General features: G+C 40.8%; 1 protein-coding gene and 1 pseudogene across 4 annotated transcripts in view; both read right to left on the reverse strand.

Annotated features, from left to right (window-relative positions):
• Positions 1-3,603: 3,603 nt before the first annotated feature.
• Positions 3,604-27,906, reverse strand: part of AS3MT (arsenite methyltransferase) — a 47,946-nt gene continuing 23,643 nt past the window's right edge. The window contains exons 11-12 of one of the 4 annotated variants that reach the window (XM_053305527.1): positions 7,373-7,557; positions 3,604-5,075 (exon numbers count right to left, since the gene is read on the reverse strand). In XM_053305527.1, the coding sequence (XP_053161502.1) occupies positions 5,063-5,075; positions 7,373-7,557 (198 nt within the window). In that variant the 3' untranslated portion in view covers positions 3,604-5,062. Of the gene's footprint in view, positions 7,558-15,523; positions 15,706-25,552; positions 27,772-27,906 lie in introns of those variants that run through there. The other 3 variants (XM_053305526.1, XM_053305528.1, XM_053305529.1) reach the window with 3 other exon arrangements.
• LOC128352640 (uncharacterized) lies at positions 21,103-21,283 on the reverse strand (annotated as a pseudogene).

Below are 27,906 nucleotides of genomic sequence, written 5' to 3' on the forward strand. Positions count from 1 at the left end.
TAGTGCTTAATAGGAGTGGTTTTATTTTAAGCAATTCTGTGGCTTCTTCCCACTGCCTCTACCCAGAGGCGAGCGGAGGCAGCTCTGTGCAGTCTCGAACGCCTCTTGTTTGCTCTCCTGTGCAGCGTGGCGCATTGGTTGGGACTGAACTCAGCGTGGGGAGAGGCCAGAAAGCAAGGAGCTATCTCTGCATCTGGCCCGCCCGTAGTCTCGCTGCGTGATGTGGTCTCCTTGCAACCGTCACCTGCTCTCTCCCTTTACCGAAGTGGCTAAGCCTCATGGCTTCACCCAGGGACAGTGTTAAGATAAACAGCAGCCTTGGGGAGAAGTGCCTTCCCCACCTCCTCCATAGTTACTTTTATCAGTGTTACCGCTTGTTCCCCTCCTGATAGCAGATAGTACACACAGCGACAAAGCTCCGCTCCACGCCCCCTTCAGTTAAGCGCCCTAGGCGACCACTTGGTTCTGCGGATCCCGCTCCCCAACATCTCAGAAACAGTGCTTAGCTGGGGTCTCAGCTGACCTAACGATGACCCTTAGCCGAGTCCTGGATATAGCAGCTACTACTCGCTTTTGCAAGCGCTGCAAAGAGACAGTTAAAAGCCTTTACAGTGCAATAAAGGGAACGAGAGAGCATGGTCCCCGCCCCTTTTTCCACATTGAAAAAGCGCGTGACGAGTCCGTATGCGAGCACTAGCCAGATTGAACCATGAGCCAATGGGGTGGGAGAAGAGCGGAGATTGGTGAGAGTAGCAACCAATAGAGGCTAAAGATTTCCGCCGGTTCCGGGTGTTCTTGAGGTTTTAGCCCAGAATTGTTTATAGAGCGTGCGTTCCTTTCTCCTCGTATATTAAAGCACATAGACATTGTTGCCTACATATGCTTTTTAAGTAGCGTATTAGTAGTTGTCGGAGCCCCCTAGGATGCCTCAGTATCCCGCCTTGAAAACTATATTTGTGGCAACAAGCAATAGGAAAAGCTGCCTGCAAACCACCACTTCGAGCCCTTCTTCTGACTGGAGTTAGAACTACGTAGCCTTTGTAAGAGCGTTACTCACTAGTTCTGTGTGAACCATTTAGATTTTTACTGGATACTTAACAGTATCGTCTCTGGTGAGATAGATACAAAAGCCGGGGAGGGGAAAATGTGTGCGTCCTTAATATTCTATTAGCACGCATACAACGGCGTCGGCCTTAACATAGGCACTGGCGCAATGCGAAGGGATGGCGTTTGTCCGTTTAGTTTAAGGTGAGGTAGAAAAACTGTTGTTGATCTTTCTCAAAAGAATTTTCCTTGTGAAATGGGAGTGCTGTAAATGTTATGGGTTTTCCCACACACAAAAATGTCCTTGTACTCTTAAAAAAACAAAACTAGAATTCATGTAGATTCATAGGTTCCCTTCTACCTCTTCTTGCTTCTCTCCCCTGCCACCAAATTTCTGCTATATAGTTTTCTGTCCAGCACTCACTGCTTAGGGAGAAAGGGCATCATCGTATTCTGTACTGTTTTGAAAAGTAGACAGCATTCTCCCTTTTATTGTAATTTTTAAAGCTGCAGGATCGCTTTCCAACATGGCCCATATAAAATAAACAATTACACGCACCTGGTGCAGCTTCTGTAACCATTGTGGTACTGTGGTTAAACCTTAGAGGAGTCGCATCTAATGGAGTTCCTGCATTCAGATTCATTCCTGAATGAAATCATGTGTATTTAAGGTCACTTCTTGTGAAATGCATATGTCATTTATACTGGACACATGGGCTGTTTTTTAATGAGATGTTATATATTTTCCTGGGCAATACCACTTCAAGCTGGTGTAGAAGCATACATAATAGGATACAACCTTGGAATACTACTCCATACAAAAGATTCCTTTCTAAAGTCAGGAGAAAGTCTAGTCTTACCCTTGACATTCAGTTTTCTGTATGCAAGGGTCTCTTTTAAATTTATGTACTGAGGATTCATTCTGAACATAGAAAGCTGCCTTATACCGAGTCAGACCATTGGTTCATCTAGCCCAGCAGGAGCAGAGCTAGCAGTGTTCCACCACATTCCATTAATGCAGGCCCCTGGGGGGTACTGTTGCAGACCTCCCATTTGCCTCCACACTGTGCACCCTCCACCACGGTCGCACTCCAACTCCACAAGCTGCCGCCACAACCTGCCCCAGCTCTTGTGGCATCGGCAGCAGAGGAACTAAACTGCATGCCTATTGTGTACAAAGCCAGCTGGGAAATGGCAGTGAGCATGAATTCATATCTGTTGCCATTTCCTGGCTGATGTTTCTCACACGGAAACATGTTTGTTTCCTCTGCTGCCAGCACCACAGGAGCTGGTGCTGTTGGCGACAGAGGAAGAGTGAGTGCTGCTGGGGATGGGGACAGCTCAAAATTTAAATGGTTTGGGTTTTTTTAATGGAGGAGGTGTTTGTTACACCACTGTAGCCCAGTATTGTCTACATTGACTGGCAGTGGCTCTCCAAGATTTCAAACAGGGATCTTTTTCAGCCCAACCTGAAGATGCCAGCGATTGAACCTGAGACAAAGTACTGCCAATGAGCTACAGCTCCATCCCCTAAGAGGTGAAGTGCAGACATAAATTTACCACCAGAGTATTTCAGACATGGCTTTCTACTTTAAAATTTGCAAGAGGCCTCATCCATTACTGCTTGCATATATTTAAAGAGAAATGCAGCATTTGAAACAGTACCCATAACTGATGTATGTTTGCATTTTGGTCACTGTCCAAAGCACAATGCTATCCTGAGAAGTGACCCTAAGAGCTGTACTCAAAGCAGCATTCAGTTATACGGTACATGCTATGTTTCCTGGCTTTCTCTGTTCTCTTATAGGGTGGTGTTTTAAGACAATTGTACATAACCTAGTTCCCTCTACAAAGAGAAGGCACCTTGTACATGCTCTGTAAGGTGCCAGAACTCTTGAAATCCAAATACGATAGCCTAGTCTGTATTGCAAGTATGCTGTGTGGGCAGAGAGATGTTTAATTTAGTGCTAATAGTAATAGTAAACTTCCATTAGATGGGCTGTTTCTTGATCCCCTCACAGTGGCAGAGTTTACTTAACTGTTGCAAAAGGAAAGTTCTGTATAAATAAGAGTGTTGTGCTGCAGCCTGGATCAGTTTGAGCAGTTTGACCAAGACTGCTATAGATTTTATAAATATGCATATCTAAAAGTAGCCTTTTATTTTCTAATTAATCCATCCAATTTACTTATAGGTCAGTATATTCCATTTAATTTTGGAGAATCTTAAATTTGGCCCCAAGAGAAAGAGAAATCCTGAAAGCTTCACATTTGATAAGATTCAGTAAAACAAATCTTACCACCTCTGTCTCATTTTCTGTTATCATTACAGAAACAATACAATAATCTACCCATATCTCTGCAAGAAGAATCATCTTCCATTTTGGCCAAATAAAAACCAAATTAGATATATAACATTTGTCAAACAAAAGCTTGAAGTTTTGGTGAATGAAATGTTCTAGTTAACTAAGGCTGCAATCCTATGCACACTTATCTCGGAGTGAGCCCCATTTAACACAGTAGGATTTATTTCTTTGCTTTTTAAATTTTTTAATTGGTTTTTACAATATCTTAACAATCCCGTTACATCTAATTAAGTAAATATTGACTTCCCGCTCACCAATCTGCATGATTCATTAACTATACAAGTCAACCATTGCTATAGTAATTCAAAACATTTATCCTACACATTGCAAACTCGATTTTACTCTACCCAACCTGCTATTATTACTAAATTTCAAACCCTGCTGAAAAATCGATATTAGAAAAATAGTTCTTTAAGTATAGTAAGAATGGTTTCCAATCTTCTTTAAAACATTCCAAGTTTTCATCCCTTATCAGTACTGTAAGTTTTGCCATCTCAGCATATTCCAAAATTTTTATCAACCAATCTTCTCTTGAGGGCATTTCCTTGTCCTTCCATTTCTGCGCATATACTAGTCTGGCCGCCGTGGTTGCATACATTAAAAATGTTAAGTTTCTTCTGGAAAACTCTCCTTGCGTTATTCCCAGCAGGAAGGATTCTGGCCTCTTAGGAAATGTCATTTAAAAAATTTTCTTCAACTCATTATATATCATATCCCAAAAGGTCTTTGCCTTCCCAGAAGACCACCACATATGAAAAAAAGTTCCTTCACAATGTCCACATTTCCAACATTTGTTTGGAACATTTTTATACATGAATGCTAATTTTTGGGTGTCAAATACCACCTGTACATCATCTTATAATAATTTTCTTTTAAAGTATAACATGCAGTGAACTTTAAATCCATTTTCCATAATTTTTCCCAAGCTGCCATATCTATATTATGACCCACATCTTGAGCCCATTTTATCATAGTCGTTTTAACCACTTCATCTCTTGTCTCCTCCAAAAGCAACAGCTTATACATCTTAGAAACTAATTTTTCGTCATTTTCACACAGCTCCTTCTCCTTCTCAGATCTCGACATTTGATCCTCTAATCCAACTTTAAGATCCTTCTTATAAATTTCATTTAACTGATGGTACTGAAACCAGTTACTAACCAAATTTTGTACTTCGATTAGGTTTTTTAATTTACAGCCCTTTTCTTGGAAACATAACAAATTCCTATAGGTACCCCATTCAGGTTGCATATTTATCTCTTTACGTGCTAAAGCATCAATCGGGGATAGCCATAATGGAGTTTTAGATTCCAACCATTTTTTATATTTTACCCACACTCTCATTAGGCTCCTTCTTACATAGTGATTAAGAAAATCTTTATGCACTTTACTTTTATCATACCACAGATATGAATGCCATCCAAACCTTCTATCGAATCCTTCCAGATCAAGTATTCTGGGATTTCTTAATGTTATCCATTCTTTTAACCACGTCAAACAAACAGCATCAAAATACAACCTTAAATCAGGCAGGGTAAGACTGCCTCTTTCTTTAGCATCTGTTAAATTTTTAAATTTAATTCTTGGTCTTTTCCCTTGCCAAACAAATTTGGTTATGTCCTTTTGCCATTGCTTGAAGCAAGTTAAGATGTTAATTATAGGAATAGTCTGAAAAAGAAACAGCATTTTAGGATTTATTAGTAGGATTTGTTTCTGCGTAAACATGCCATATACTGTAGTTTATGTTAGAGCTGCAGTTTTGAGCACACCTGCTAGGAATTATCCAATGAATTCAGTGGGACTTATTTTCAAGTAAGCATGTTTAAGGTTGGACTGTAAATACTGCAGTATACTACAAGTGACACTGTCAGAATATTTCATTATGGTAACAAATAAATAAGTTTGGGTCTTACTGATAGTGATATCTATATTGTTAGGGTACTTCCGTAAGACCTATAGTCCTGAAATTTGGTACAAGTATGTTTCAAAACATCCTGATTACTAAAATCTGGAAATAGTACGTATATACATCTCTCCCTGGAAATGGGGAGAAATGACATCTGCCACAAAATTGTTAGGTATTTCCACACATTAATATAACTGAAACCTGGTACACAGTAAACCTGAGACACCCTGATTATTAGGAAAGGCTGAAAGGGAAGATATCTGTACTCTCCCTGTTTCAAAAGTGGGGGCAAGGAGTACCTCCAAATAGATAATCTACCTCAACACTAGCTAGAAAGCTGAAAAACTGAGACACGTGTAGTCAAGGTATCCAATTAGAAAAGTCTGAAAACAGGTTTATATAGCAAAGAAAGAGACAAAATGTATCTCTGTTTGGAGTTAAGCTGTTCCCACATCAGTAGGAAGGAAAAATTTGGTATACGTAAGCCCTGTTTGGACATTCTAAAAAAAAAAAGGCTCCATGCACAATTACAGAGTCAAAATCAGATCCAGAAGTCCCACCCTGGTATGTCACTCCCTCCTTCACTGTGGTGTTGATCTGAAGAGGCGAACACCATAACCATGATGGTGGGCATTTCCATGATCAGCAGCCTTGGGCACCCCAAGCTGCCAATCACAGAAACACCCACAAATCATGGTTATGGATTTTTCCTCTTCAGATGAACACCACTGTAACTGTGAAAAGTGTAGGCAGGGCATTAGAGATGTTCCAGAGTGGGACTTCTGGTCCTACTTCAACACTGTAATAGTATACAGTGTCTTTTTTATAAGGTCATTATAAGGCTATATAGTTCAAGCAATTTGTTTACTAGGTAAGTCGAAAAATGAGACATTTTAACATGTAGCATTGAAAATGCAGGTCACAAAAGCCCTATTCCAAATGTTATGTTAAATGCATGTACAATCTGTGTACACATGTACAGATCTGTATACACATAGGTTTATTCGCATGTTATCCTGAACACATGTACAGCAGTACACTTTCTATCTGTACCATGCATTTGAGGGACCTGTATCCAGTTCACTTTTAAAATTAACACATGTACACACATTCACACTAAAACACATAACATTTGTACAGACACAACCTGAGTATATGAAACGTAATGTCTGAATAGAACTACAGTTTACCTCAGAACAAGACAGAACACAGCAAACAAAATTGCACATGAAGAATATTGAGTTCTGGTAGTTTGGTTGCTCCTGGAAGTAGTTGGTTGCTCCAGGACCTATGCTAGCAGATTACAAAATGAATTTACTAGCATATAATATAAATTTAGTCTGCAATCAAGATCCTTTAGATCTGTTGGCAGGAATCATGCCATTTCTTCAATACAATATAGATTGTATCATTGCACATTTATATCCCAAATTTGTACACTCTTATAGAAACCCGAAATTATGTTGACTAAGAAATGTCCCATTGTCTTACATGATAAGTATGCTTAGAACTGTGTGGCAGGTCCCTTTGATTTATATACTGTATATACTTCCAAGAGTCTTACTATTATCTCTATATATAATTCTCTAATGCATGCCTGTGGCTAATCCCATGCGAGGCAGCTCTCGCGAGAGTTCACGAGCAGCTGCTGGGAGAAGAAGAGGAATGCCGGAAAGTGTTGGCTGGCTGGCCAAGAGAAAGCTGTGGCAGTGTCAGAACTGGCTGAGGGGATGTGGGGTGGGGGAGAACGAACTGGCTCAGGATGTTTTGAACCACACTTGTACCAAATTTCAGGACTATAGGTCTTATGGAAATACCCTAACAATACAGATTCCCTGTCTCAAAGGGACTCACGATTTATAAAGAAACTCAAGGGAGACACCAGCAACAGCCAATGGAGGAATGTGCTGAGCTGAATAGGGGAAGTTGTTCTCTCAGTCTCTCCTGCCAAATATGAGAGCCACTATTTCTAAAAGGTGCCTCTTTGCCCAGTTAGCAGGTTTTAGCACAGCTTTGCATCCTATTTCAATTAATTTGCCAGCATTATACTCCACCATACCTTTGGTGACACAACGGCACTTGTTTAGAGCTTAAAGTTGTTGTTTTGCCTTGCTGTTTTGGCTGGGTGCTCTTTTCTCTCACTTCTTGTAGCAGCACAGCTCCCCCTACTGCAAGAATCAAATGCCAACCAGTAAGAGTGTACAGCCATTTACAGGCCCCTCTCACCCTCTTTCCTTTTGCCAGCTGTGTAAAAAAAAATCATAGTTCACATGAACTAAATTTTCCAGACAATTAGAGCATGTAAATCATGTTCAGGCTGAACTTTGTGGTGTTTATCATTTGTACTTAGATTTTTAACCCTGTCAAAACCAGGGCAACTACTGTCCCAGACCTTTGTTCCTCTTGACCTCTGTTTTAGGAATGCAGGAGACAAGAGTGGAAGGAGTTCAAGCAACTTAAACTCCTCACTTAAATATTTTGAGAGGAAATACACTTTGCCGGGTGGGGTGTGTGTAGAAAATGTGTTTTGAGGGATAGAAAATGTGATAGTGGTTTTCTGTCACTCGTTAAACAGTATTTTTCTCTCCCCATGTTAACAGATTCCTTACTTTTGGGAGATGAAATGGTAACACTTGGGGGAGGGTCAGTAAAATGAAGGGGAATTCCTAAATTTGGTGGATCTGCACCCCTGCTCTGCTTAGGGCACAGTAGTTCTGGATCATCATATATTGTATCTTACATGCACACCACTGCAAGCACTAAAACCACCCAGAGATGTATGTTTGGGTTGGTATAAAAATGTTAAATAAATAAAACAATGCTCATGCAGCTATGCGCCAAAAAACAACCCATGCAGAATTCTACACATATGAAACTGGCTTTCATGTGATACCTGCAACATATGGCATCTGAGCTGCAAATCAACACATACAGGAGATACCATACAGGCAATGACAGAGGTGATGGGCTCTGTGTCACTTCTATCTGTTGTTAGCATAATATAGAAAGCACAAGATAAATGTTTTTAAACATCCTAGTACTGGGGGTATTGCACAAAACCATGGCAGTTTTCAACATACGGTGTGGATAGCCATTCTGCTGCTACTATCTGACTGATTTGTTTAGAAAAATTGGAGAAAAAAGAGAGAATAACTTGCAGCATAGGAGAGGCAGAAACTACTATGTGGTAGGGAAGGAGAGAAGCCTTCTGCAGGGAAAGGAAGGAATCTTTGGGAGAAGCTATTCCTTGCACTCCTGTGAGACTGTTGCTGGGCCTAGTTTGCATAGGCTTTTGGACTTGGTTATTCAGTGCTTTTCTTGTACTTTTGCTCAACTGAACTTTCTTTCCTATTTTTACTTAATATTACTGCACTGTTTAGGAACTAAGATTTTGAACTAAGTAAATGTTTTCTTGTCTTTTGAACTGTTTCTAGAGTGTCTCTAATATTTTTCCGACCCCACATCTACTTGCCTAAATTGCCTGGTGGTAACTCTACCTTTTTGTAAAGCTGAAGGACAGAGGCTCTAGTGACTGGTGGTAGATCCAGACAAAAGAATTCTACCTGGTGGCAGTGATTTGTTTATGTACAGGGCCTGCTGGGGCAGTACTTGCTCCACATGGACATACAATGGAGGCAACTATTAGAAACTTCCTGAACTTATTTTCCTTCCATCTGCTCAGAACAGGTGGGTTTTCATTTATCATCACCTCCTCCATTTTAGGCAATGTGACAAAAGAAACTGGTTTGGAAATTTTTCCAAGTTTAAAACAATACTAAACTCAGTTTGAATTTGAGTAGGGAATACTGTATTTAACAGTGATGCACTCATTAGCCATATCCATCTGTCCCCATGAACTAAGGCTCACTTAAATTATCAGGAAAGTGTACCTGATTATCCTGGGGCTCATCTGCTTCCTTCCAGTTCCATTCAACTTAATTTCCCACATCCCACTTCATTGCTTACGCAAATCCAAGACACATGATAGTTAAGCTACTATCTTGAGGTATATGACTGTGCAAACAAGCCTTTAATCTCAAAATGTCACCAATCTGGTTTTGTTACTAGTGCTTTTTAAGAACAGAACATGTGGCTGTACTAAAAATATGCAGCACCTTTGTTGCTTTCTTATCAGAGTTTTTATGAGCTCTGCAATAAAGCAATTAAAATTTAACCTGACAGGCTTCAGTCTCAATGGCTCCCTGCTGTATAAATGGCTCCCTGCCCCTGATTTGACATTTCTTTATGTTTCTTCCTTCCTGGGGACTGTACATTTAATATTGATAAGGCTAATTCATTTAAAAACAGCTTCTTGCCATAAGGTTGCCCAGGGGTCCTCACCAGATCAAAACAGAGTCTTAAAAGTTATAAGCCAAGAATTATCATAAATAAGACTTACTATTCTATCTCTCAGTAAGAGGCCATTAAAACTTTCATTTGCTCTCTAAGGTAGCAGTTTTAATTAAATTAAATTAATTAATTAATATATAAACAAATGAAAGTACAGGTTTAGGTTCTAAATCTGGAAAGCATTTAAGGCACATCCTTCTATGGCCAGGAAAACACCTTAATAGACAACGGTTAGCCCAAATACGAATGGATTTTCCATAAATGCTACATGAGGATTGATCTAGTACGTGAGAATAAGGAGAGAGTAAAAGCTTCCTAATTTAAACACTAAACATTCAATTTCTATCTCTTAGGAAATTGGCAGTCCTATTAATTTATTCTTTTAATGATGAAGCAGAGGAATAGCCCCTCTCATTGCTTTTTCAGAGTGTTGTTAAGGCAAATCTGTTGAACAACCATTACAAGTTGGGTTGTTGATCCTAGTAACATAATGGTTGCCTTGGTGGAAGGTTCACCTAATCCAGTACTCTGTCTACAACACTGGCCAGCCAATCAGGGCTGGCCCTAGGGAATTTGGTGCCCCACCCTCCTGCAGAAGAGCTGAGGGGGATGGAGAACAAGCCACAGATGTGTTATTCACTCTAACTTGCCTTCCCACCTGCCTCTTTCTCCCTCATCTTGAAAAGCACATAGATGACCTCTCTGGAACCTGCCTCTCCAACCACACCCGTAGCTGGCCTCTGCCGCCACCACCACTTTCCCTTCTCTTTCTGCAAAGCAGATGTCCTCCCTTCCTTCCATGACTTTCCTCTGCTTTTCCAAATGGGGCTTGAGAGAGGAGGGGAGAGAGCGGCCATGATGAGGAAGGTAGATGATGCCTTTAAAAATGGTAAAATGTCCCACCACTGCCCTGCACCTCGGTTGACCAATGTGCAGTTCAGTCTCAAGTTCACCCTGCTCATGCCCCAAGCCCACATCTCCAATAATTGGTGTCCTTGGCGACTGCATAGTGGATGGGTCAGTCCTGCAGCTAATTGCTTCAGGAAAGCTCACAAGCCGGTCACAATAGCTGACTTGTTCTTAGCATCTGGTATTCAAAGGGATACTAGCTCTTTAGAAGATTCCCATGGTTGGCTATCATGGCTAAATAAACATCCTCCATGAGCCTGTGTAATATTTTTCTGTAGATATCTAAGCTAGTAGCCATATTATCTTGTGATAATAAATTCCACACTAAGAGTTGAGTCAAGTCATTGTTTGTCCTGAAACTACAGTCACTCCATTTAATTGGTTTTAAAATACTTTTCAGGAGAAGTATTTGTCCCAAGTGTCTTCATATTGTTCATGATGTTTTTTCTTATTCACAAGTTTATTGGAGGATTTTTCATAGAGCGTAATGCAGATCAATATAAATTATAATAATACTATGTAACTTCACATAGTATAATACAATAATTTTTTATAGCTTTCAACCCAAACTATATCCCTCCACCCCCCACCCCCCCATATTCTTTGAAGATAATGCCAGCAAGGGCAACCATGGTTTTAACAAAAGATCATTGGTTCTATGTTTCAAGACAGAGAAATAAAAAATGAACAGAGGAGAGATGTTTCATTTCCAAAACATTGGGGGATGGGGAAGGACCAGTTTTAAAATATGTTACTAATCTATTGTAATCTTGATGTGCGGAGGAGGGAGGATGAAAGGAACAAAATAGCCACGTTAGCCGTTTGATTGAACCACTTGTGGCTTGAGGATGTAATTTGGGATTGTTGCTGTCTAGTGTGATCACCAATGGACTACGATCTGTCCTGTTCTCTCTCCCTCTAAGGGGGATGACAGGAGTGTCCTCCTGTTCTCTCTCTCCCTCTAAGAGGGATGACAGGAGTGTCCTCTGTCCCCCTTGCTATTCAGTTTTGACTCTTAAACTAAAGATCAAGAGAGGGTGAACGAAGACATCCAAATTATGCTTATCCCCCACAATAGCATTCCCCATCAATTATTTGCACATGTAATTCTAAGAGGAAAATCTAGAAAAACTCTAGAAGTTTTTAATTACCATGAAGTTTTTAATTAGCGTGAATAAATGGCTATTATATTTATAATAAAAACTTATTATAAATGAGTTTAATTACCATGAATAAATAGGTGAAATAACTAAAACTCAATATACCACATATGATTGACGTGGTATCTGAAATCAGCTATAGATAACTTATTCTCATGACAACTAATGTTGGACACTGGTTGGATGAAAGTTTATGGCATAGATTTGCAAGTGCTAAAAATTAATGAGCACCTGGCTCCTGTGCTGGTTGCTCTCTTCACATATATTGATCAAACCACACAATTCCCACAGGATTGGGGAACGGCGATCGTGGTCCCCATCCATAAGAAAGGCAGAAGGGATGATCCCTTTAATTATAGACCAATAAGCCTCTTAAACATTATAAGTAAACTTTATGCCAAGCACTTATGTGTCAAACTGTGTGCTTGGATGGAGCAGGAGTGCATTATTGAGGATGAGCAGGGAGGATACAGAGCTAACAGATCTGGATTAGACCACTGTCTAATATTACAACATCTTGTGGACAAACAGGTCAAAAGGAATAAGCGACCTCTGTTCGCCGCTTTTATAGACCTTAAGATGGCTTTTGACACAGTTCCTAGAGGCCGTCTTTGGTCTAAATTGGCGGCTACTTCTATGGACCGAAGGCTTCTACTCTTGCTCATCAAAATGCATGAGAATTCTTTTTTAAGAGTGCGTTTGGACCATGCTGGTAATCTTACAAATCCAGTACCCATTAGGAAAGGGGTGCGACAAGGGTGTGTGTTGGCCCCTTACTTGTTCAATCTTTATATTAACGACTTGATAAAGTGTTTGCAGACATCTGACACTCATCCACCAAAACTAGCTAACAAGAAAGTCCCAATCCTGATGTATGCCGATGATGCGGTGATCCTATCTCAAACCAGGGTTGGGCTCAAAAGAGCGTTAGATGCCTTAGCACTTTACTGCAGAGACGAGCATCTACAGATTAATTATGATAAATCTAAAATTATGTGTTTCACCAACAAAGTAAAAAAAATTGTATGGATGCTAGATGGACACCGATTAGAACAGGTAAATCAAATAAAATATTTGGGGGTAATTTTTCAACATAGTGCTGGGAAATCAGCACATATAAGCATGGTCACAGAATCGGCAAAACGCAGCACAGCAGCAATTTTAAGATTTTTTAGAACTCAGGGTGCAGGCTTCATACCAGCTGCCTTAAAGCTCTTTACTGCAAAGGTCATTCCGCAATTATTGTATGGCATACAACTAGGTCCATACTCAAGGTTTGACACTTTGGAAAGAACCCAATCAGGGTTCTTGAGGAATTTATTTGGCACGCCAAAATGTACAGCAAATGTGACTTTAAGGACAGAGGCTGGCTTTATAAAAATTGAATCTCGGGCCTGGCTTCTGATTATTTATTTCTGGTTGAAAATACATCTGCGACCAGTTGGTTTAATTCCTGAGTTTCTCTCAGTTAGCCCCCAGTCACTATGGTGTGTCACAGTAAGTATGAAACTCACCTCTCTAGGCTTAGACCCAACTCAACTGCTGGAACTGGGTCTAGTGAATGCGAAAACTGTGGTGAGACAACGCTTTGTTGATATTGAGATCCAAGAAAACTGGGCTGCGCTTCCAGAGTTTTATAAAACTATAAGAACTAATATGGATCTTTTTCCCGCAAGATATCTGTCGACAATTACTTTTTCTAAGTTTCGATGGATATTCACGAGAGTAAGGGTTAATTCCCTTCCATCTGCACTTCTAGCTGGGAGGTTTCAGGGTGTGCCTTTACAAGAACGACATTGCAGTTGTGGGTCAGGAGATGCAGAAACTGTCGCGCATATTCTTCTCCACTGTAATCTCCATTTATATCCCAGGGAACGCCTTATTGCTCCTTTAATATGTAAACTGGCAGATCGATCCGATGCCAACCTTGTAAAACATCTGCTTTCAGATAAAGATGCTTTAGTTTCTATTTCTGTAGCTAAGTTTAGTTATATTGCTTTTAAAAGGTATAATGGGATATCATCCCAATTTTAAATTGTATATATATATACACACACATTTTAATGCTTGCTAGTTTCCATTTTCTGTTTGGTCAATGACTGTAAATAAAATTATTACTATTACTATTAATGAGCACCTGAAACAAACTGCCCATTCAAAACTTGCCTATTCCTATCCATATCAAGCTGCTGTTTGAAAACATCAATTCAAATCTCATGTAAGTTTGCATAGCATCACTGATTTTATATTTGTAATATTTGCAACTTGCTATCTGAGAAATATTCACACATTGCAAACTATAAATTGAAGGGCTATGTAACACCTTTATATAATTTGTAGCTTGTCAGTTATGGATTACAGAAGCAGAAAAAACTACTTTGAGTTAAATGACAGTCCAAAGAGCAAAGTATTTAAAACCTGTTGGAGATACCATAAGATTTCTTACTGGGCTATATGTAATGTTATTGCTACCCTTGTTTGTTCTTATCTCCTCTTTCCACTCTTGCAATTTCTCCTAGTGCCGCTTGCACCTGTCAGGAAATAGTGAAGACCATCTAATAAAAGCATGAGTGCTTCCTTTCAACACCGTCACAGTGTAGGTGTCACAAAAGAAAAGGTCCTACAAGTTTCCACAGTATTATTAAGTCTACAGGACTGGTGCTGACTGAGATGCACATCACCTCAATTTATTCATGCACTAGGCTTAATTTTCTTTCAAGGGCTGATTAACACATGTACATACATCATTTCCATGCTTTACATCAGATTTCTGACAGGATGCATTAATTGACTTCGTTGAAAAGCACTGCATCTGAGGTTGCATTAGGTGAAATGAAAGTTTTATTTATGTTGCATGTTCTGTAATGGCCAATGCTAGGTATTGCAGTGTTTGAGATGAAGCTGCATGTGTCAGCAAACTCTCAAACTTCAAGAAATCTAGTGCCGTGTTTATATGAGACAGGATTAAATTCAATGCCAGGAAGAATGCATGAAATTTTTAAAAGTGCATCTTTTTAGCCCTTGTTAAAATGTCAAGCACTGAGAATTGGGGAGTATGACAAATGCCTTGCCATTTAACAATGGCCTTTTGACGAGTGTATGCATGAAAGGGGAATCCTACTGATGAAACTCTCCAGTAATCTCGGCAGGGCGGGGGGTGTTGAAGAAATCCAGTGAGATTTCATGTTTTTTTAATGAAGATAGTTTTCATAGGCATCAGCTCTTTTATTCTTACTCCAAAGATTGTCTTTGATACCAAAATTAATTAGAGAGAATGTCTCAGCAGGAATATTTTTAAAAAGTCTTTATGAATAACAGCAAAGGAAGGGAGATAGATGGAAAGGTTTGTATGGTTATATGTCATCTTCATCTATAATTAGTTTTGGCATCAAGCAGTTCTTATCCTGTCCAATCTACCTATCTATTTCTCTTAAATCTATCTATTTCTCTTAAAACGTACCCATCTCTCGCAAGAACAGCTGCCTGGGGTTAGCGACGGGTACGGGAAACAATGGCGGTGGGCCGGCCTGGGTTGGCTGCCGGGAGAAAGGGATGGGAGGAGGTGGCGGGCAAGCTTTCCGACTGGCCTGCAAGCCAGAAAGCAGGGCGGGGGGGGGGGGAGAAGTGGTAGTGGGTGGCCAGCCGGAGGCGCAGATGCCAGATGCTCTGCTCCTGGCCCACCTAGTTGAGAGAGAGAGAGAGCGAGAGAGCGTGTGTGTGTGTACACACACATACAGCAGTATAGCCAGAGCCTCCAAATGTCATATTTATATTATTGCCCAAATACCATGATCTCTCTTTGCATTTATTGTTTTAATGGATATCTCTGTGGCCTTTCATACTTTTTCTTTCTGCAGAAATTACAGTGCAAGATTCAGCAGCATCCTTTGGACCCACAGCATCCTGAGGGCAACTGTGCAGAGATGTTTGCCTCCATCTGCTCCACTAATTTAAATGGATCAGCAATCTTCTCCTGTAAAATAAAATTTAAAAATACTGAAAGGAGGGAGGGGGATGGTATTATATTCACTACAAGATATGTGTGAGCTATGAGCACAACATGCTTCCAACTACTAGGAAGGAAAAGGTAAAATGTGCCATTGAGTCAGTGTCAACTCCTGACGACTACAGAGCACTGTGGTTGTCTTTGGTTGACTACGGAGGGGTTTACCATTGCCTCCTCCCATGCAGTATGAGATGATGCCTTTCAGCATCTTCCTATACCGCTGCTGCCCAATATAGGTGTTTCCCATAGTCTAGGAAATTTACCAGCGGGGAATTGAACCAGCAACCTCTGGCTTCATAGTCAAGCCATTTGCCCATTCTATAGCTCAAGTTAAGCGAGGGTGCAAAACCCTGGGAACTTCTTTTCCCTAGAACACTGGCTGACAATCTGACAAATGAAACATGCACAGCCTGACAAATTCAAGCAGTTGCAGAAATGCAGTGCAAGCCCCTGTGAATCCTGATCGCAACGGTGCAAGAACACCAATATTTCAGAAGGTCCCCTCATCCACCAGAAGCACTCTAGAAGAGCAGAAACACTACTACAGAGCACCTCTGAAGTGCAGTGGAGCCCTCCGATATAGTAGCTGTCTTCCACAATAGCAATGAGGGTTTCAAATAACAGAGTACTGCAGGGGCTCTCAATGCATCTCCACAGCTGCAACTGCTTGAAGGGCACACCGTTAGAATGTCAGCTATTGTTTGTTTATCTCTTATGTATTTTGAAGAATTTGTACGAAATAAAGTAATGCTTCCTGGTGACCTACAGATACCAAATTTTGAATGAACAATCCTGCCGCTTAAATTAGCGGAATGTACTACTTGATGGCACAACTTTACTGTTTACTTTACTACTTTTTATACTGGAATATGCTTGAAAACATGTTAAAAAATTGGGGGTTTTAAAAAGAAATTCTGAATCAATAATCATATTTTAGCTGCTGCTGTTCAACAAATTTAACACTCAGTAATAGATCAATAATTCCAAAATGATGTAATGCCCATTAAAAGCAGGACTTTCTCAGATTCACATTTACTATGATTCAAATTTACCATATGATTATACAATAAAATGAATGATATTTGAAGTTGAAATCCTACAAATTTCAAACTTATTTTACTTCCCTTTTGCAAGCACATTAATAAAACATTATATTACATATATTTAATTTCTTGAACTTGCCTAGAAGTATAACCTATGCAAAATGACTTTGCCTGGTCAACAGGCCTCACATACTAGCTACTTTTATATTTCCACCTTCCTCAAAGGAGCTTAGAGAACTCATTTTTCCTTACAACAACCCTGTGAGGTCAGTTAGGCTGAGAGAGAGTGACTTGCCTAAGAACACCCAGAGATATTCATAGCTGAGCAAGGGTTAATCAAAGATTGAATTCCTTATATTAAGTTCAAATGCATATCTATATTCCCCATATGCAGTCCCAAACACATGGTTTTGTTACTTAACACTCTCTTAAAAAATAATTTTAGCCACTATTGTTGTAGACAAAATATTAAAGTAACCTTCTGAGCCTCATTTCTTTACTTTCAGCTGTGTTTCCCTCTTTCCATACATCTCCTCCTAACCATTATCTGCAGCCCAATTTTAAGAAGTGTTTTTTAAAAATCCTAATGTATAATGCTGGCTTTAAGTTCTACGGTTGGAGACTGAATTGGCCTTGACTCTCAAATGTCAAGGCCAATTTTGTATTAACCAGTAACATAGGAACATAGGAAGCTGCCATATACTGAGTCAGACCATTGGTCTATCTAGCTCAGTATTGTCTTCACAGACTGGCAGCAGCTTCTCCAAGGTTGCAGGCAGGAATCTCTCTCAGCCCTATCTTGGAGAAGCCAGGGAGGGAACTTGAAACCTTCTGCTCTTCCCAGAGCGGCTTCATCCCCTGAGGGGAATATCTTGCAGTGATCACACATCAAGTCTCCCATTCATATGCAACCAGGGCAGACCCTGCTTAGCTATGGGGACAAGTCATGCTTGCTACCACAAGACCAGCAGAGACAGCTTTTTCCTTTGCATTAATCTCTGTCTGGAAAGTGTTCCATCCCTTTCCCAAAGTCCTGAAGGAAACAAGCAACCTCTGCCATCAAAAAGAATGTGGAAAAGGTAAAATAAGACCATCAGCCACCTATCTCCAATCACTTTATGTAACAGAATTATTTACTAGGAGATTAATCTGACTGATCTGCACAGAGATTAATTCAGTTTCTCTTTACTTGGTACTGTTAGCTTTTGTGCAAACTGTTACTAGCATCAAATTCAAAACTATTAAACAAGGGAAATCACAAAGGGACACTGGAGAAACAACTAGATATACAGCAGGTGGTGCTGTTGTATGTTTCAGAACTGCAGTATGGTTTGGCTATCATCTCAAACTGAGGCCTCATACCAAAACTATTTTTGCAGAATGGGAAGGATATGCTGGCCATTTCTATTCCACTTTACCCAAGGATTGTCCAGATATTACACTGACAAAGATTCATTGCCAGTCTCCTAATTTTTCTCTTAGATAAAAGTGAATTTATTTCTAATTGTTGGTAACCAAAACCTACCAGGGATTGTTGTGTCTCCAGGATGTGGCAATGCTTCCAGTATTCTAGGCAACACCCCACATTGAGGACTTATGGACCACCCTGCTTAATATACCCCAATCACATCTTCATTAGTCAGCCATGCCAGTGTCTGCTATCGAAAGTATGCAACAAGGTAATTTCCCTGGGCGTTTTTACACAGGACCTTTAGTTCACATCTCCAGAATGGAGGGTGTGCACTCACATATTGGCCAGATTTACTCCAAAATCCCTGTGAGCTATCAGGAGCACTTCACATAACACTTTGGGTTTTTCATTGCATGTTAGTGTGTAGTCCAATTTATAGAGGGTAAAAAAACCTCACTTTTTGTGCCTGTTTTTTTGGGTGCAACTTTGAACTCAGTCAGCTCACGGTAAAGCCTGCTGTGTGAAAAACGCCCTGGTGATTGATTGCAACCTATAAAGTCTATGAATAAAATGAGGCTGGCAGGGGTTTGTGTATATTGAAGAAGATTATATTGGTTCTCTCTCTCCTTTAATTCTAAATTACAGTAGATAACAAGATAGGAAGACTGGGCTAGGACAGGCAGCTTGGCAACAGATAAGTCATTTTGAATGATATACCATACTACTTGGCTCTAAACAAGCCAGGACAAGTTCAAACATCAGTTTGTTGTTGTCCTGGAATATTTAAGAGTGGGGAGGAAATAAGATGGTTGACTCTGATTTTCATAGGATACCTTCAATAGTCTGCTATAGTTTTCTCCATGAGAATTCAAAAGAATTCTCTCTTTCTACAAGGATTATACAGATAATTCCCCTTTTAATAGAGCAGAATATCCTAAATTTTAATTTGATTGCTCAATGCTATTATGCAGTAAAAGAGAAGTGAATTTTGCCAGATTGTTCAATCAAAGTATTTATTTCTAAGACATTCTTGTTTTTGAAACTAAGGAAACAAAACACATATATGCAATTGAACTTCTCTCCAGTAAGATAGATCTCTTCTGTTTTATGTTTCTATAATGTTTTTATCACCTTAATATTATATATACATGTCTAATTTCTACATTTGGACATTCTGTGTTTAAATTTTGCTCAGAATTTTCACGGTGGTTGGTAAAGTTCATGATTAAGATGTAACATTCATATAATAAAGTGGTTTTTTTTAATATGTTATGATATTGGGCAAATTATAATCTTGAAAGCAATTCAGCTCTACTTTATGAATACTTGAGTGGTTATATATGTAGGCAGCACATGATGTGTGTGATTTGCGTGCGAATCAGCAAGATACAACCCTCTTGCCAACTGTTTTTTTCATGGATGATGATTTGATGGAATCATGCCTGTGTTTTTTCTTCTGTAGAGCTAATAACAGTTTGTGAGGGAGTGATTTGATTTTATTTACAGGTGAAACTTGGAAAATTAGAATATCGTGCAAAAGTCCATTAATTTCAGTAATGCAAATTAAAAGGTGAAACTGATATATGAGACAGACGCATTACATGCAAAGCGAGATAAGTCAAGCCTTAATTTGTTATAATTGTGATGATCATGGCGTACAGCTCATGAAAACCCCAAATCCACAATCTCAGAAAATTAGAATATTACATGGAACCAATAAGACAAGGATTGAAGAATAGAACAATATCGGACCTCTGAAAAGTATACAGTGTACTGTGCTTGACTGGCCAGCAAACTCGCCTGACCTGACCCCACAGAGAATCTATGGGGCATTGCCAAGAGAAGGATGAGAGACATGAGACCAAACAATGCAGAATTGCTGGAGGCCGCTAATGAAGCATCCTGGTCTTCCATAATACCTCATCAGTGCCACAGGCTGATAGCATCCATGCCACGCCGCATTGAGGCAGTAATTGCTGCAAAAGGGGCCCAAACCAAGTACTGAATACATACGCATGCTTATACTTTTCAGAGGTCCGATATTGTTCTATTCTTCAATCCTTGTCTTCTTAGTTCCATGTAATATTCTAATTTTCTGAGACTGTGGATTTGGGGTTTTCATGAGCTGTACGCCATGATCATCACAATTATAACAAATTAAGGCTTGACTTATCTCGCTTTGCATGTAATGTGTCTGTCTCATATATCAGTTTCACCTTTTAATTTGCATTACTGAAATTAATGGACTTTTGCACGATATTCTAATTTTCCGAGTTTCACCTGTATTACTTTTTTGCATTATATCATGTTGCACTTAAACCAAATCTCAATTGCATTTTCTTGTCCATTCACCTCATCTGGAATTCATTCATTTCATTCACTTCAGGCTCTGGTTTACTTATTTAATTTGTAAAACAATTAAAGGTTATTAAGTTGTGGGATATGAGCCCAGAATAAACAGATTCTATAAATGTGGCCTTAGAAATGGGGAGAAAGAGAAAAAATCAGCACCAAGGATACTGTTTTATAGATGCTTCCCTCACAAACACAAAGTAATCTTATACAGATTTAGGTAAATTAAAGGTTGTGCTGTCGAGTCAGTGTCAACTCCTGGCGACCACAGAGCCATGTGGTTTTCTTGGTAGAATACAGGAGTGGTTTACCATTGCCTTCTCCCATGCAGTAAGAGACTGTGCCTTCCTATATCGCTGCTACCCGATATAGGAGTTTCTCATATTCTGGGAAACACACCAGCGGGGATTTGAACCAACAGCTTCCTGCTCTATAGGCAGGTTGCTTCCCCGCTGCGCCAAAGCATTTATTTCGAAATACCCCCATTTTATCCTCCCCTTGCCTTTTCCTTTCTGACTCCACCCCCAACACTCTCTACAGGATCCCCACTGGAATATGGGGATTGGCACCATTCCTGGAGACACTGCAATACCAGGCTGATGCTTGGAGTGAACGAAGCAAGCTCCCACTTCACATCCCAGCAATAAAAATCCAATTAATATTCAGTCCTCAAATAAAGGACACATCAGTTAATAAACTGATAAAAACTGAAACTGCAAAACAACAAAACGTAAGATATTGGATAGGATACAACACATCCCTCCACTTTATAACAACCAGAATTGAACTAATTTAAAAATCAGTGACAAAGTCTTGAAATCTTTTAGGTGGTCTTCCGTCACACACACTACTAGTCTTGGGTTCTCTAGCACAGGAGCTGTTAGTGGTGTTCTTTCTGGTAAAGAGGATTGTCCATCACTTTCATCATTCTCTGCAAAGTCAAAACTGGAGGCAAGATCAAAGTCCTCTGCAGCTCCTCTCTCAAGACCAGACTACCTTCCCTCTTTTCTCATAGTATGCTTGCTGGAAAGTCTTGAACTGTTCCATTTCTTTCCATAATCCAATATTCCATAATCGCCTCAGATTCCAATTATTTGTTTTGGTCCAAAATATTGGGAACATCCCTTTCTCACTTTATAAGGCAGCCATACTCAAAGTCCCTCACTTTAACGGTTCGCTGTTTCACACCTTGTTTCTGATCCACATACAATTTGTATTTTTGTTGCTTCTCTCTTACCGAATCACAAATCTCTACACCTCCATGGCATGGAAGGTCCTATCAGTTGTTGCCATTGTATAGGTTTGGTGCTGATTTTTGTCCTCTCAGCAGTTCAAAAGGTTATTTTCCTGTAATGGAATGAGGAGTAGTTTGAAAAGCAAGTAGAGTTTCATGGATCGCCTCTTTACAGGGTTGTTGTTGCATAGTAGCCAATTGTAAAAACTTTAACTAATCTGTACATTCTTTCCACTAAGCCAGTCCCTTGAGGATAGTACAAGGAAAGTGTCTTGTGTTTTATGCCATGGTTATGCAAGTATTGCTCCATTTCAGTGTTTCTCAACCGCCGGTCCGCGGACTGGTGCCGGTCCGCGACATGTTGAGTGCCGGTCCTTGCCTTCGCAAGTGCAAGTGCAAGAGTAACCAGATATTGCTTGGCTTATTCGCGCTGTAATTAGATGGGGAGGGGGAAGAGCCCAGAAACCCTGCTTTCATAAGCTACCTCGGAGTTTATTGCGAGGCAAGAGGAGAGGACGGAGCTCGACTATGAGGTTCGGGTCATTAACACGTAAAACCGGGGGCGAAGGGAGCAGAAGAGGCCAAACCTTCTTCCCTGATCCTCATCCTGTTCGCGTTCCTGCGATCAGCAGAGGCGTGTCCCGTTAGGGCCACCGTACCTCCTATTGATGTGGCCTGCGCTCGGAGTGCTTCCACGTCAGCTGGAGCAGGCAGCAGCGCCAGGAGGACCAGGAAGGCGGGCAGGACGAGCCACTCCGGTGAGTTTAGGAGGTGGCCGCGAGGAGTCGGTGACCGTCTTTCGAGTCCGGGACGCCGCGCCGAGGTAGCTCCCTGTGCCTGAAATCCGCTTGCACGCCTGGGTCGCGTGTTCAGTTCTAGCGGGGCAGGGGGGTAGGAGCAATGCGGGACCCAGGAGGCGCCTGGCCGCTGGGGGCGGGGAGTCCTCCCAGGGCTCCAGTTGGGTGACGACAAGGGTGACAACAAGGTGGATAAGGCCTCCTTAGCGCCCTTCTAATCGGGTCTTTTTCGCTCAAGTTCAACTTTTCCCGGATAGCGGCACAGACTCAGGAGGAGGCGCCCTGAATCATTCCATGGGGACTGCTGGCTAAGCAGTGGAGGTTGAGACTGGACCCCTTTCTTGAGAAGATTAGCTCAAGGAGGAAGAGACTAGTTGCTTGATCCAATCCTCCTATCCACCAGGTACCCTGTTGTCCCGAGTGGGGTCCCTGTTGCCACATTTTCTGTCTGTGCATACTTGGCCAAATGGATATTTTGCTATTCATTAGGCATTTTGCATACAGAAGCTTGTGAGATGGGATTTGCTGGATTAATTAAATCAATACACAGTACACTGTCGTGAACATAGGTTAACTCCAGTCTCTCTCACCTCTGCAGGCCCCAGCCGCATGCATCTCACTTACATACCCATTTTCTCTCTGGCCTTCTCCCCCTGCCCCCCGCCCTTCTTCGACTGCTCCCTCAGCTTAACATCCTTTCCTAGGCCTGTCAATTCCCTTGTTGCCTACCCAGGCTCCTGCCTAATTTTGCTTTTTCTATGCCTCTTTACCTAGCTCCTTCTGCAAGATCTGAGCAGCTTATAGAGACTTTCTCTCTCCCCCTCAAGCCAAACCTACCTATCCTCTTCCCATTTCTTTCTTTTTTAGCTTTTTCTCTTTCTTTCTCTCCCTCTCTCCCTTCAAGCCTGCTCCATCCTCTTTTCCTTTTTCCATCCCTCTGTCTCTCTCTCTCTCTCTCTCTCTCTCTCTCAAGCCAAGCCTGCCCCATGTTCTTCCTCAAGCCAAGCCTGCCCTATTCTTTCCCTCTTTCTTTCCCCGTCTCACTTTTCTCTTTCCTTCTTATACAAGCCTGTGTGGTGAAGGATCAAAGTGTAATCCTCTTATCAAAAATTAAGAGAAAAACTTCTCTAATTTTTTTCCTTAGAAGTGCTCTGTGTTAAGTGTGATGATTTGGCAGAGGTTGAAAGAAAGAACAATGCATTTTATTATTATGTATTTTGTACAGATTGTATTGTATTTATTTTATTAGAATTTTTAATTCAATTTATTTTATTTTAATTAAAATTAATCTTGGCCTGCTAGAACTTCAGAAATTAAATTTTGATTAAATTCATTTTAATTATTTTCACTTAAATTAAATTAAATTAATTGATTGATATTAAGTATTACTTTAATAATAAGCACCCTAAAAATTGACGTCATACCCCATGAGCCAAGTCACGATCAGTTTTGGCCCACCAGGTCATTTGAGTTGTGCATGCCTGTAATATAGTACTAATAGATAAACTTGAAAGCCCTTTACTAAATGCTGGTCCGGGAAACTGTGCATGAAGAATGTAGTGGTCCTTGACTCCAAAAAGGTTGAGAAACACTGGTTTAGAACACCATCTCTTGTCATTTCTAAAGAACTCAGTTCTTTAGCCTCCATCCCCGAAAAGCCTGGTTCAGGAACAGGTATATGCTCAGTATCCTCTGCCATGAAGACGGATGCGAAGAACTCATTTAGCTTCTCTGCAACCTCCATATCCTCCTTAATAATCCCTTTCACTCCCTCATTTTCTAATGGTCCAACCGCCTCCCTGGCAGGTTTCCTGCATCTGATGTATTTAAAGAAGTTTTTCTTATTCCTCTTGATGCTTTTCGCTAAATGTTCCTCAAATTCTCTTTTCGCCTCCCCACCTTGCATTTCTATTGCCAGAGTTTGTGTTCTTTTTTGTTCTCTTCATTTGGATAGGCCTTCCAATTTTGCAAGGAAGTCTTTTTCCCTTTTATGGCTTCCTTGATTTTACCTGTTAGCCATGCTGGCATCCTCCTGAACTTAGTGGTACCTTTCCTCCTTTGGGGTATACAATCTAACTGGGCTTCTAGTATTGTGGTTTTGAATAAACTCCATGCATTCCGGAGCGAAGTGACTCTCCTGATTTTCCCTTTCAACTTTCTTTTCACCATACTCCTCATTTTGGAGAAGTTTCTTCTGAAATTCAAAGTGTCTGTGTTAGACACAGACTAGACACATCTAGAAATCTGACCTCTTTGTCATTACCTGACTGTAAATTTACACAGTCTATGTGTGGGTAATTGAAGTCACCCATAATTACTGCCCTGCCTCTCCTTGACGCCTCCCTGATTTCCTCCTCCAACTCCCAGTCACTGTCATAGTTTTGATCCAGAGAGTGATAGCACATCCCCAATAGCACATTTCCTTTCAGGCCTTGTATTCACCCACAGAGTTTCTCTGGAGGACTCCAGTCCTCCTAAGTTTTCTAGCTTGTTAGATTCTATCCCATCTTTAACATGCAATGCTACTCCACCTCCAAGGTGCCCCTCCCTGTCCTTTCTATAGAGTTTATATCCAGGGATAACAGCATCCCACTGGTTCTCACTGTTCCACCATGTTTCTGTTATGCCCACTATATCTATTTCTGTGTTAGCAACCAAGCACTCCAAGCTCACTCATCTTGGCTCGGAGGCTTCTGGCATTGGCATATAAGCACCTATATGCTGAATCTCTTCCCTAGTGTATGCTATCTTTCTTTTGACTCTTTGACCAACTGGCACAGCCTTCTGTCTGCTCTTTATTTGGTTCTGCTCAAATGAGGTAAGCTGTAGGGATGTGCACAGATGGCTCAGGCAGCCGCCGGCGGGGTGGGGAATAGTTCTCTTACAGAGCAGGTAAGGAGGTCCTTACCTGCTTGTCCACCGCCCCACTGCTTTTCACCAGCTGGATCTGCTCTCCAGAGGGCCATGCACATCTGCAGTGCTGTTCCCTGCAGCCACCACATGGCGTTGGCACGTACACAGCATACAAGTTTTTTAAAGGTCTGCTCAGTTAATCGTAGATCCTGCTCAGGTTGAATCAGGAAGGCCCCAATCTGAATGCACCTGCACATTCTGCCTTGATACTGCTGCCCAGAACAAAATTTATTCTACACAATGGAATTTATTCTACAAAGTTTATTCTACACAATGGCACAGATGGAAAAAAAAATAGAGGGAACACTGATCCTAAGTACGTCACCGAGTGTGTGCAAAACTGACATTTTTCTGCAGAGATCTCAAGTCCATGTTGTCAGAGTTTTCTCAAGACTTCTGTCAGGTTAGCATCATGCTCCTTAATGGTTTTGCCATACACTAAAATGTCATCCTGAAAGTAAGTGATGCCATTCGTAGTCCCAAAAATGGCAGGTATCATTCTTTGAAATACTGAAGCTGCAGAGACTAATCCAAAGGGCAGTCTTTTTTTAAAATTGAAAATGACCTTCTGGCATAATGGAGGCTGTTTTATTTGTGAGAACTTTTGAGCAGAGGAATTTGATGATAGGCCAAAGACAAGCATAAAATTGTGAACACTGAGGCCTCTTTCAGAGTAAGCAGCATTTCATTGATATTGGGTAATGGAGGACATCCACTACCATGTTGGAGTTCCCTTAAATCTACGCACATGGAATTCCCTTAAATCTATGCACATTCGAAGTGTACTATTTTATTGCCCCACAAGAACAATGGGAGAGACTCATGCTGATGAATCAACAGGTTATATGATGTCAGCATGCTGTGGTCTTAAGAACTCCTCTCTGAGTAGTTGGCACAATTCTGAGTACATTCCTCACTTTGTGTTGTACAGGTTTTGCATTCGCCTTTATCTAAATTTTATGTTTGAAATGTATGGCAGTGCAAGAAGTATCAGAATCATATCAGCATATGGATGCTCCACCATCTGTAATACAGGTTCCATGCTATTTCGGTCTAACATGATCCATAGATCTTTCTGATGTTTCCAGTCCAATATTGAGACTCCTTTTTATGACACATACACTTTCCTTTCTGCAGTAAGTCCTTTATATTCCAGGACAGCAGTAAAGTACTATTTATGGCAATAGGGGAACCTCCATATCCCCATGGTTGGATGTCTGAAGGCTGCAGGTGCAGATCTGATCCTTTACAAGGATTTTCTTGTAAAGCAGATGAGAAATGATAGTGTATGGAGAACCAGAACCCACACTTCATGGCCATTCAGTTTAACTTTAGAATGTGAAGAAGCAGGCTCCGATTCTGTCACACTTAAAATGCTGTCAGTAAGTGGTTCATTTGCATGCTCCTTATCATATAGTTCATCAGTAATGGAGTGAACAGCAGACTTGCAAACCATCCCCTTTTTTTGCACCTGTTGAAAGTTACTTTCCGTGCAGGATAGTGGCAAAATTGGCTTTGTGTGCAGAATCCCCACATTGGTAGCAGTGGTAGCTCCTCTTTCTTGTGCTGCTGCTTTCTGGAACAGTACCATATGAGAAGATTGGATTTTGAAGGGTTTAGACTGAACAGCCTGGATTTCAGGAGGTTGGTATTGGGAAAACAAAGAGAGCGATTTGGCACAGTGAAGAGCATTTTCCACCCTCCTAGCCATCTCTCTAACTTTATCCAAGGTAAGTTTCTGCTCCGACAGCAGTTTTTCAAGCAGTTTGGAGCAGTTTGTTTTCATAAAAATCTGATCCCTCATCAGTTAAGTTGGCACGTTTTCAGATTTCAATGCTGTGACATACTGATTGATAGATTCGCCAGGTAGTTGGAATCTAGAATAGAACTTGTAATGTTCCACAATCGCATTCAAAGTAAGGTTGAAATGATCATCTTGAAGAGATGATCATCTTGAACAGCAGCTTCAAATGATCATCTTGAAGCGCAGCTTCATTAAGAATTGGCATCCCCTTCCAAGTTGGTAGAAAAGGACAAATGAGCCCAGACAGTGAAAAATATAGCCTTCTGCTTCGCTGGAGTAAAATCAGGGATCTGTATAGTGAGGAGGTAATTGCAGAAATAGGACCTCCATTGTGTCCAGGGAAGAGAAGGGAGTGGGAAAGGTGGTGGGATCTGACCACACTGCAGTGGGCATCCAGTGAACAACAGAGTCCAGGATTGATAAGGAAAAAGTACCTTCAGGGGTTGTGCAGGTCAGGAAGCTGGAGAAACGATCAGCAGCTGTAATAGTAGAAAGCAGTTCAGGAATGTAGGCCCAATAATGCAATGAATGTGGTTGCAGGAACATTCCCAAGCTTTGCAGGCTCACACGCTTAGCTGGTTCAAAATCTCATCGCCAAATGTTTTATAGCTGCT

The sequence above is a fragment of the Hemicordylus capensis genome, chromosome 3, assembly GCF_027244095.1.
Source record: "Hemicordylus capensis ecotype Gifberg chromosome 3, rHemCap1.1.pri, whole genome shotgun sequence".
Classification (NCBI taxonomy): Eukaryota; Metazoa; Chordata; class Lepidosauria; order Squamata; family Cordylidae; genus Hemicordylus; species Hemicordylus capensis.